The sequence below is a fragment of the Oratosquilla oratoria genome, chromosome 12, assembly GCF_046742065.1.
Source record: "Oratosquilla oratoria isolate Oo_2021 chromosome 12, ASM4674206v1, whole genome shotgun sequence".
Lineage (NCBI taxonomy): Eukaryota > Metazoa > Arthropoda > Malacostraca > Stomatopoda > Squillidae > Oratosquilla > Oratosquilla oratoria.
Window position 1 is genome coordinate 8,564,998 of NC_134788.1, and position 12,320 is coordinate 8,577,317.

A 12,320-nucleotide genomic window follows, 5' to 3' on the forward strand; every position below is an offset into this window, starting at 1 on the left:
CATCTCCAATCCCTGACCCACTACCCTTGCATTTACCTCTCGCACTACCCCATCCATGTATAAGTTGAACAGCCAGGGCGACATAACGCATCCTTGACGAAGTCCCACCTTTACCTCAAACCACTCACTCTCACCATACATACATACACACACAAAATTAAAAGTGTCTTACACAAATATAGATGGATTAATAACAGGATTGAATGAGCTGAATGATTATCTGAAGGAAAAAGAACCGGACATAATGGGAATTGTCGAAACAGAATTAAAAGGTCCACTACCACCCAACAGTGTAGGACATAATGAACATGCCGTTTGCAAAGACATCCTCAAAGCAGCCACAAATCAGTTATGTTTAGTTTGGTTAGCGGTCTAACACGCTGTCAAATGTACTCTGTTACGGAAATGTATGTATCGAGCTAGTCCGCACAATAGGTGCCCTAAAAGCTTGAATAATTTCCATCTGAATTGTCTCCTGCTTCCCATGGGAATGTTTGTTTGTGTTGTGCGCATATCTGTATCCAGAGACATACCTTATTTCTGCAAATTATTGTCACGGTGTGCAGGTAACGCAAGAACTCCGTCACGGAGGGAAGGGGAACCTCCTGGCATGGATCTGGTGGCAAAATGGATAAAAAAAAAAAAAATGAAATAATAAACACAATAAGTAGATAAAAAGGAAGATTCTTTTTCCGTAGGGTCTGTAAACGAAACTAAGGAAAGCAAGTTTAAAAATATTATCATGCAATTACCTCCGATGAGAGGAGGTTGTGGCATCAAATCATATGATTAATTAAGTTGTCCAATTTAATTAGTCCGAGTAAATTGAATCTGATTTCTGTTACGTGTGTGTTACTTAATAGAACTGCCTATGAGTCGCCACTTACATTATAGGGCCCTATGAGCCAGCTCATCTCTAGTAGTCTGTCTTTGACTAAGTTTTCCGGTCTGTAGCCGGTAGTTTACTGTAGGACTAGAGGTAAGGTAACAAATAACACTAGTCAACAAAAAAAGAAAAATGGTTTGTTAGCTCTACTTTTCGAGATACACCTACGTGTCACAACAGGTTCCAATAGACTAGCAGCAGTATGTTTCTTACAATATTAACGGTTTCACGCCCTTCTGTATTGTTCTAGCAGTCATAAAAAGTGGTTGTGCCCTGCAAGTTTTTAAACTTGTAATAAATAAGCTACTACTACTACTACTACATTTTTTTTTAACACGACCTCCATCCTCATGGAACTGTGTGGTGGAAGCAGTAGGATCTGTCCCCCACAGACACAGTTCATTGGCCCCTCTCCCGCCAATGACTGTGGTCGAAGACCCTTTTATTTATCTATTCAATTTTCATTAGTAATGCCTACTACTACTACTACTACTACTACTACTACTACTACTACTACTACTACTACTACTACTACTACTACCACCACTACTACTACTACTACTACTACTACTACTTTTTTTTATTTTTTTTTTTTATATATATATAAAATACGACCTCCATCCTATTGGAACTGTGTGGTGGAAGCAGCAGGGTCTGTCTTCCACAGACACAGTTCATTGGCCCCTCTCCCGCCAATGACTGTGGTCGACGACCCTTTTATTTGTCTATTTATTTATTTATTTTTAATAGTGCCTAGTACAAAAGTTCATTTATCCTACTGTCAACCACCGTCTGCTCAAAATCGTACTACTACTACTACTACTACTACTACAGAGCATGATAGGTAAGGTGGAGGGGAGGGGGTTTATTGTAGAAAAAAAAATGAAATGGAAGGAAGTTGAAGTTATAATAACAGATATGGGGTAGATCCACTTTCTGGTTTTTTTTTTTTTTTTTTTTTTTTTTTTTTTTTTTTTTTTTTTTTTTTTTTTTTTTTTTTTTTTTTTTTTGTGTGTGTTAATTTGTCTGCCTTGACGCGGAGCTTGATCGTCGTAAATGGATTCCTATTTGTAGGTACTTCTTTCTTGAGTTGTTGTTTGTTTGTATGAGGTTGTTTGTTGGTCATTTAATTTTAGTTGATTTGTTAGTTTTTTTTAATGTACACGACTGTTTGTTGAGCAAGCTATTGATATCTATGTGAGGCATTTGATATTAATTTTATTTTCCTACTGAATTATATAAATAGTTCTGCTAAGCTGTCATGCTCTGTATTATAATCATAAATTTATGAAGAAAAAAATCCGTTGATCTTCTAACTATTTGGTGTTTTCTTCTTTCAGATGTCTCGTATTTGTGCGAACATGGCAAACATTTCCTGCTACATTTGGGGTGGGGTCTTTGCGTCACAAAAACGCCGAAGGATTAGATAGGATATCACCTGTTCTAGGTGCATCATTAGACCAGGATGATAAATGAGCCCCAGACATACTGCAACACTTGCGCTATCAGCCATCGCCAATGGTTGAATATGAAGAGGAAACGAATGCTTTTTGCTGTGCCAATGATGTGGCGGGAGCCAACAGACCATACCAACAATTTCTGTTTCTGCGTGGTACCTCCAGTACAAAATTGCTTGTAATAAAAAAAAAAAAATAAATAAAAAAAAAAATAAATAAATAAATAAATAAATAAATAAATAAGTAAAAAGGAGTCCGTTGAATATCCAAACATTCCATCAGCTATTCGCCCGCCCAGTTCCACATGTAGAAGGCCTACCTGTTCTTGAGGCACCAACTTCGGTATCCCTCGAGATCAGAGGAGGAAGAAGAACGGTACTGGGTTACAGAGCGACCCAATTTTTGATGAAGTACACTCATCTAGACCACATCAAAGTGGACAAAGGATGTTAAAAACGTGGGAAAGTAACACTAAGACAAATCGAGGCTTTCAAGTCATGATTAAATAATACTGACAACTCTTGAGACAGTTTCTCACACTGAGGACGGACGCTGACTAGAGACCATGTGCTTGAAATAAGATGCCACGACAAAAGGCATAAACACGTCATGTCATGCACGTATCAAAAACTACTGATCTTCACACGTAATGCACCACAAATAGTAGTTGCCATATGTCACTAACACTAGCATAATGATAACAACAATTATGATAATAACCTTGAAAAAACGATGTGGATCGCTGCCCAGGTGGTTTTCCAGCATCGAACGACGTATCTTCTTGGTTGTTGTTGCTGCTTGGATTCAGGTTGTTCTGTCTTTGCATTTGATAGCTGTCGTTCGAAAATATACTTCGGAAGCTGGAGTCCGTGGATCTAAACAATAAAGAGCTAGAAAATAACTCATCATAAACTGTGGGACCTAACAACTAACGGCGAAAAAGAATGTAAATGATCTGAGGCCGAACTAAAAAACACACACACACACACACACACACACACACACACACACACACACACACACACACACACACACACACACACACACACACACACACACACACACACACACACACACACATTATACGTATATATATATATTTTGCAGAAACCACAGGGTAATTAAAGTCGGAATACTGAACGTTTTCGTCTATTACGACATCCTCAGAGTACAAGAAAGAAAAAATAGAACACAATATTTATACAAAAGTAACAAAACTGGGAGAGGTTATAGTCATATAAAACCTTCGGACATTATACATACATACACATTCAATTACACATGGAAATGTTATTGGTAATAATAATAAAAGTACATACACATTCATATACACATGGAAATGAAAGGTAATGAAAAAAAAAGAAATCAAAGGAGCAAAATCATGTGGCCGAAAGGTCCATAGGACATTTAGTACAATTAGGAAACTTACATACATATACCAAGACTTTTTCCCCCTTTCAAGGGAGGTAGCCAAAAAGGGAAAGGCATAAAAACACTCCCACCCATTTCATCCCCAAATACACTCCACACCCCTCCCACCCTTCCTCTCATCTGAGCACCTCCTGGATGACGGGTCATCCCTGCACCCCGCCCACCGCCCTGGGTCAGAAGCAGTGTCGCAAGACACAGTACATCCACAGCAAGGCCGCTTCATTTAATCGGCGACCCCCCCTCTCCGTCCCCCTTTGCATATAAGGAGAGGACGGGGAGAAATCCCTTCGGGCTGCGTCAAAAAATACTCACACATACTACCCCACCCCCTACCCCCCCGCCCATTCCTCCTCATGCAGTCACAACATCATCCACATACAACCATTCTCCACTCACCTCTGTCTTCCGTCCTCTCCCTTCCTTCCTCAACAGACATTCCCCTCTTCCCCAAAGCCCCCTTCACCCCATCCATCCACCTCATCCTAGGACGTCCCCTCATGTTCACTCCCTTCACATCTGCCTTCCATACCTCTTTTACTAGTCTTTCTTCACTCATTCTTTCCATGTGTCCAAACCATCCTAATATTCTTTCATCAACCCTATCTCCCAAATCCTTTTTCACCCCTGTTCTCCTCCTCACCTCCTCATTTCTCACTCTATCTAGCCTAGTAACCCCCGCCATACTTCTCAGACACCTCATCTCAAACACATTCAAACTCCTTCTCTCTTCTTCTCTTATGTTCCACGTTTCTGCCCCATACAGTGCTGTTGGCACAATCACTCCTTCATACAGTCTCCTCTTCGCATCCATTCCCAAATGTCTATTTCTCATTACACTCTTTAAACCACCAAGGCATTTACTCGCTTCTCTCAATCTACATTCTACCTCCACCTTCACTCCACCTTTTCCTGCTACAATTGCACCCAAGTATCTAAAACTATCCACTTCCTCCAGTCGCTCTCCCTTAATGTTCACTTCCAGTCTACTGCCACTTTCACCCCTTGTACATCTCATCACCTTACTTTTACCCACATTTATCTTTAGCTTTCTTCTATCACATACTCTCCCAAACTCTGCCACCAGCTTCCTCAATCCCTCCTCTGACCCTGCCACAAGCGCAGTGTCGTCCGCAAACAACAGCTGGTTCACCTCCCACTTTTCTCCATTTTCTTTAACCATCTCCAATCCCTGACTCACTACCCTAGCATTCACCTCTCGCACCACCCCATCCATGTATAAGTTGAACAGCCAGGGCGACATAACGCATCCTTGACGAAGTCCCACCTTTACTTCAAACCACTCACTCTCTCCATTTCCAATCCTAACACATGCTCTACTACTCACATAAAAACTCTTGACAGCTCCCAAAAGCTTTCCTCCTATCCCATAAATCTGCATAACCTCCCACAGTGCCTTTCTGTCTACCCTATCATAAGCCTTTTCCAGATCCATAAAAGCCCAAAAAACATCCTTCCCCTTTCCTATAGCTTTCTCACATATCTGTCTTACCACAAAGATCTGATCTACACAACCTCTACCCGTCCTAAAACCACACTGTTCCTCACCAATTACTCCTTCTGTTCCTCTCCTAATCCTCTCAATTAAGATTCTCCCATAAGCCTTCCCTACTACACTCAACAGGCTAATCCCTCTGAAATTACTACATTCACACTTGTCCCCTTTTCCCTTGTAAAGAGGAACTATACAGGCACTACTCCAGTCCTCCGGTACTCTACCCTCTCTCCAGCAAACATTAAATAATCTCGCCAACCAGTCCACCATCACTGAACCTCCCTTTTTCAGACATTCTGCATGACATCCATCCAGACCAGGTGCCTTACCTGCTTTCATCATCTTTACAACTGCCTTCACCTCATCCTTCCTTATTTCTCCTCCATTCTCCTCACTCATCACTCTTATTTTCTTCGTATTTCCCACTGCAGCTATCTTTCCTTCCCTATCCTCCTTCACATTCAGCAACTCCCTAAAATATTCTGCCCATCTTCCCCTCACTGCCATCTCTTCCATTATCAACTCTCCATCTGTACCTTTTACCTTTTCTTCCCTACTTGATTCGCCTCCTCTTCCTCTCTTAATTTCTTTCCAAAACATCTTTTTATTACTTTCAAAATTTTCTGTCATACTCCTACCCCATTTCACATCTGCTCTCCTCTTTGCCTCCTTTACCTTTTGCTTTACTTCTCTTTTCTTTTCTTTGTACGTCTCATATGACTCCCCTGTCCTCTTTTGTAACCAATCTGTGAATGCTCGCTTCTTCTCTTCTACAACCTTCTTTGTTTCCTCATCCCACCATTCACTACCCTTTCTTCTATTTCCCCCTGTCCTTCTTGTTCCACACACCATCCTTGCACACTTTAAGACTCCATCCTTGAACCATCCCCATTCCTCCTCCACACCCATCTCTGCTCTATCCTTTACTCCCTCCCACTCCTCCTTCAGCTTCTTTTCGTACTCCTTCTCCTTTTCCTTTTCATTCAAGGAGTTCACTCTAAGAACCTCCCTACCTTTTGTCCCTTTCCCCCTTCTCCATCTATCCTCCACTCTCAACTTACCTTCCACCAAAAAATGATCTGATATTCCCCCACCCTCTCCCCTTAGCACATGTACATCCTTAACTCTTCCTATCATAATCCTATTTACCACTACATAATCCATTAGCGCTCTATCTACCACCCTTCCCTCCACCACCCTCTCCCATGTGTACTTATGCTTGACTTTCTTCCGAAACACTGTATTTGCTATCATCAACTCTCTTTCTAGACACATTTCCACCATCAACTCTCCACTACGATTCTTTCCTGGAACTCCACACTTCCCAACCACTCCATCGATTGGACCATTTCCCACTCTAGCATTAAGGTCTCCCAGTACTATTACATTGACATTTCTTCCTAAACCCTCTATGCACTCATTTAAATCTATCCAAAAGGCCTCCCTTTCTTCCATGCTCTTCTCACTGCCCGGCCCATATGCACTTACAAAGACCCCCATCTCCTTTCCCAGTTTCACCTTCATCCACATTATCCTTGAGGAAACCTCCTTCCACTCCACTACCCCTTTACCTATCTCCTCACTTACTAGAATAGCCACCCCTTCCCTCCCTCGCCCTCTCTTCACTCCTGATAACCTCCCACTTACACTCCCAAACATACACTCACCCTTCCCTTTCAACTTAGTTTCACTCAAAGCCAACACATCCAACTTTCTTCTCACAAACATACTACCTATCTCTTCCCTTTTACTCTCATCTGTACCACATCCACGCACATTAAAAGACCCAAACCTTAGGGTGCTGGCCCGAGGCCCGTAAGCACCCCTTATGCCTTTTCTTTTCGATTTAGGAAGTTGCCCCTTGGGGCTACAAGGAGAAGGATGCCTAGTCCCTCTCCCCGTCCCTTTCTTCTCGCCTCTTACGATCCAAGTGGGAAAACTTGGTGGCAGTATTCTTTTCCCCCACCACAGGGAATTCCCCCAATCAGAAAGAGAATACTCAGAGAAATGGTACAGGACAGCAACAAGGGGTTGGGGGACAGCATAACGGAGGGACAGTCGTAGTATAAAATGATTATAAAATTGTTTAACCAAAACACAAGATAATATTATCAAATTGTATAAAAAAAACACAATATTTAACAGAAATAAGAAAACTAGAAAGGTTATAGCAACATAAAACCTCCGGATGTTATACATACATACACACTCATATACATATAGAAATATTAATGGTAACAATAAATGAAAAAAAATATATATATACATGTTCATATACACATAGAAATAATAAACAAATAAATAAAATACAAAAGAACAAAACTATGTGGCCGAAAGGTCCACAGGACATTTGGTACAATTAGGAAATTTGGTACTGTTTTACTATCCTATCAATTATAAAATTGTCTAGTTTAAATAAACCTAAACTCAAGTTAATATTATTATCAAAATTATTCTTTATGAAACAGGATTCAATGATGTTCCTATCTAAAGCTGAATTACAATAAACAATTTTCCATGTGTAATTGAATGTGTATGTATGTATAATGTCCGAAGGTTTTATGTGACTATAACCTCTCCCAGTTTTCTTACTTCTGTATAAATATTGTGTTCTATTTTTTCTTTCTTGTACTCTGAGGATGTCGTAATAGACGAAAACGTTTAGTATTCCGACTTTAATTTCCCTGTGGTTTCTGCAATCATTTTTCGTCACGCGTTATTGTGATTATTTTTGCAAAATTTCCTAATAATTTCAGTTTCTGGCCGAAACAGATATAATACAAAACAATGGTGTAACAAACTATACAAATGGATGATTGTGCCCACGTCAATGTACAGGGCAGAAATCTAAGAGAAGAAGAGTATAAATGTACTTGAGATGAAGTGCTTATGGAGAATGGTGGGGGTTAAAGGATGGTTAGAGTGAAAAATTAGGAAATAAGACAGAACGGGAAAAATAAAAAGGGTTGGCAGATTGGATTGTTTAAAGAATACTTGGATGGTCTGGGCATATGGAAAGAACGAGTGAAGAAAGACTAGCAAAGAGAGTGTGGAAGGTATAGGTGGATGGAGTGAACTTGGTAGGAAGACCGAAAATGAAATGGATGGATGGGGTGAAGGGGGGCCTTTGGTTAAAGAGGGAATTATATAGGTGGATGGAATGAACTTGGTAGGAAGACCGAGAATGAAATGGATGGATGGGGTGAAGGAGATCTTGGTTAAAGAGGGAATTATATAGGTGGATTGAGTGAACGTGATAGGAAGACCGAGAATGAAACGGATGGATGGGGTGAAGGGGGGCCTTGGTTAAAGAGGGAATTTATGTCAAGCAGGAGATGAGAAGGGCAAGAGATAGATGTGAGGGGAGGGTGGTTGTGAATGGGTGACAAGGAGACACAGACCATAGGAATTTCTTCTTCACTGTTCTGTAATTTCTCGAGCGGGAGGGTCACCATTCAATGAATCGGTTGGGCGGGGGTGGGGGGCAGTTTCGGGTTTTGGGCCCTGCTGTGGAGGTGTTGTGTCTTCTTGCATTGCTTCTGACCTAAGTAGGGGTTGGGGGACAGGTGATGCCTCATTAACAAGGAGCTAAGGGAGAAAGGAAAACAAATGGGTGATGGATGGCTGTAGGGTGGTGGAAGGGTGAATGTATGTGTGTGTGTGTGTGTTCGTCTAAATGTATTTATAACTAATACCTAATTGTTACAGAAGAAAAGAACTACACTCATAGAGTCTCGTGCCTATGTTTTCATTGGTCAAACTTGGCTTTGAATTCGTTTGTGCTTTGTGATCGGACTACTTGTTCGGCTCAGCTATTTCACAGTTCCATGCGTCTGTCTGTGCAGAAAACGGCGTTTCTTGACATCTCTCAATTACTCTGCCCTTTTCAGTCTTTTTTTTTCCCATAACCTCATGTTGCTTTCCCATCGCAAACGAAGAGATCTTCATGGCGTTCAACCAATGTGCCGTACTTTTTAAACCTGTAATGTTGGCTGTGAACTCACGTACCTTTCATAGATGAGGTGGCCGAGCATCAGAAGGAATATGGCAACTATAGTGCCCGATCGGAAAACGGAGCTGGGCATCGCGTCGTCGGCTCAGGGAAGGCACGAACTACTTTGGTTTTGTGATGACAACACTGCTCTCTCTCTCTCTCTCTCCAGCTCTCAAGGAAGACGATTTGCTCTTAACCGAAGCGTTTCGAGTTGTCAGAGGCAGGCCAGATGTCCTGACACAATTATAATAATAGTAATAATGATAACAACAATAACAATAATTATAATAATGATAACAATAATAATAATGATAGTAGTGACACTAATAATGATGACACTAGTAATGATAATAATGTTAATAGTAGTGATAATGATAATTCTGTGATTATAATTCATCTACAGCATGTACTTGAACTTCACCGAGAAACTTAAGTAATATATCTTTCATCGAAATCTTACCCACAATGTTCCTCTATTCGTCCATTTCTACTTTCTTCCATCCCTTACACGAAGTTTATATATTTTTTTCTTTTAAGTACAACTTTCACTATTTTGTGTAATACTTCGTTCAGTGCTCCACAGTTTCAGATACTACTCCATCCATCTTTGCTTCTTTTGAAGTTTAGGTTATAATTCCGTCATTGTAAACGAATAGTAGATTTACCACGCACGAACTGTCTGTTTTGGGTCGAAGTTGTTTTCCAACATAACTGTTTTGTTTTCTAAATGCATCTGTTCCCCGGTTGTGTTTTATATAATAAGACCTGGTGAGTTTGTTGACGACTTACACGTGTGCAACAGACTCAAGCTTCTGTCTTCGTCGTCGACCAGTTTCAGAAACAGATGCAGGCAGACTGGACATAGATACTCGGCAAGCAGGCAGGCAGGCAGGCAGTTACTGGGCACAAGTGCTGTGAAGACTTACATTTACACACACACACACCCTCACACATACATACATACTGTACATACATGCATGCATACATACATAATCAATCTACATACCAAAGGCTGCTTTTTCCCCTCTATAACGTAGGTATCTACCCTTTCCACTCCCATCCACCACTCTCTTTCCACTTCCATCCACCACCTTCTTTCCACTGCCATCCACCACCCTCTTCCGCTCCCATCCACCACGTCTTCCATTCCCATCCACCTTCTTCCACTCCCATCCACCACGTCTTCCACTCCCATCCACCACGCTCTTTCCACTGCCATCCACCACGTCTTCCACTCCCATCCACCACCTTCTTCCACTCCCATCCACCACCCTCTTTCCACCCCCCATCCACCACCCTCTTTCCACTCCCATCCACCACCTTCTTCCACTCCCATCCACCCTCTTTCCACCCCATCCACCACTCTCTTTATACAACCACACATACAAACACACAGACATAAACACATATATACACACACACACGCACACAGAGGCATACACACACCTCGTGGCGCTTTGGTTAGAGTTCTCGCCTGCCACTAAGGCGGTCCGGATTCGACTCCCGCCCAGGGGTGAAATAATTTTAGTATCGCCTCGCTACGGAGTGTTACTCCAACTCTCGTGGGCAGGGAGTTGGGAGTGTGTGTGCGTGTAAGTGTGTGTGCGTGTAAGGTCACAGTACCCATAGATCGGTCATACGAGCTCTGAGCTCTCATCCGGAAGGTTAATAACTGTCGATCACGAGTCCAACACGTGATCCAAGACCACAGTGAATCACACACACACATACAATACGAGTACATACCGACAGAGCTTTCCCCCTATGAAGAGGGGTTGCCGAATCAGAGCATATACTCCACCTCCATTCAAAACCCGTTTGCTGTATACATCTCCCATCTTAGCAATTTGTTGATGTAGGCTTCTTCCCGTTCCACCACACTACTCGGATCAACTCAGCGAGCCATAACCTTCCCAGAAAGCAATTGTTACACAAACAGTTGTTGACAGTTTCTTTGAAGTATATGGTGAAATTGTGTTTTTTCTTTAGGACATTTCAAATATATATTCACATACATCATACATAAACAACGCTGTCTATACAGTTTTAGGCATTTTATCTATACTTCAGACAAAATAGTACTTTTTCTATCAAAGTTTCTCAAAAATTTGCCTAAAGTTCGTATTGCATACTTTACTTAGCATCACATAGCAAAATTAACTTTTTAATCAAAATGAATTTTTGTTACTGAATTCGATTTTACATTGATAAAATTCCAATATTGCAGTTATTAAACATACTTTTCACACACTTTCAACTAACGTTTGCTAAAACTACACAACCATTGATTTCTGGGGGGAACAGGGACCAACAAATGGCGTCCGTTTTCTCTCATCGCAAAGGGGACGCTCCTCATCCATTCAAAAGTATTACGAAGCAGATAAGAACATCTTTTGAGATGCTAATAATGAAAATAGATAAATGAATAAATAAACTAATAAATAAAATCGTAAGACAATAGAAAATGAAATATGAATACATTAAACAAATGAAATACGACATTTTGTGTAGTGTTGCTGAAATCCAATTAACCCTTCCCAACTTACAAAGGATTACAAAGGCGGAGCATGCCGACCTTTTGGTCCATAACTAGGTCGGATATGAAGAAAAAATATAATAATGATAAACAAATAAAAAAGTAAAATACAAATTATAACATAAATAAGGATAAATAAATCAAATAAATGCATAGGTATAGGTGAATAATAAACAAGCAGTTAAATAGTAAATAATAAATTGACAGGTAAATAGAAATAAATGAAAATCATGCAATTAATAAACAAACAGACAAATAACAAACAAATAAGCAAGTAACATAGAATATATAACTTGATGGATGATGGACCTTTTTTTTTTTTCCCCATGGGGTACGAAACCTTAAACCTGGGGTATATATATACGAGACAACATGATCGTCAGTGCAAGGGCACTGTAGATTTACCATGAGAAAGCAAAATGTGCATTCATTGTATCCTACTAACTGACATTTTTAATTTGAAATAGAATAGTACCTTTGTTCAGTAATTGAATGTATCTGAT

The 12,320-nt window shown here is 40.6% G+C and overlaps 1 protein-coding gene across 1 annotated transcript; it reads right to left on the reverse strand.

Moving 5' to 3' along the window:
* Positions 1 to 440: 440 nt before the first annotated feature.
* Positions 441 to 9,517, reverse strand: LOC143030176 (uncharacterized). Its single transcript, XM_076193339.1, has 3 exons — positions 9,296 to 9,517; positions 3,064 to 3,218; positions 441 to 616 (listed from the first exon to the last, which is right to left on the reverse strand). The coding sequence occupies exons 1-3, from the start codon at positions 9,370 to 9,372 to the stop codon at positions 441 to 443; spliced, it is 408 nt and encodes a 135-aa protein (XP_076049454.1). The 5' UTR covers positions 9,373 to 9,517.
* Between the last annotated feature and the right edge of the window lie 2,803 nt (positions 9,518 to 12,320).

Excerpts from the sequence above, each read along its gene's own strand:
- LOC143030176 (XM_076193339.1), bottom strand. The coding sequence starts at position 9,372 with ATGCCCAGCTCCGTTTTCCGATCGGGCACTATAGTTGCCATATTCCTT. Across the intron at positions 3,219-9,295 it reads GGCCACCTCATCTATGAAAG|ATCCACGGACTCCAGCTTCC; the intron begins GTACGTGAGTTC and ends TTTATTGTTTAG. Across the intron at positions 617-3,063 it reads ATCCACATCGTTTTTTCAAG|ATCCATGCCAGGAGGTTCCC; the intron begins GTTATTATCATA and ends TTTTGCCACCAG.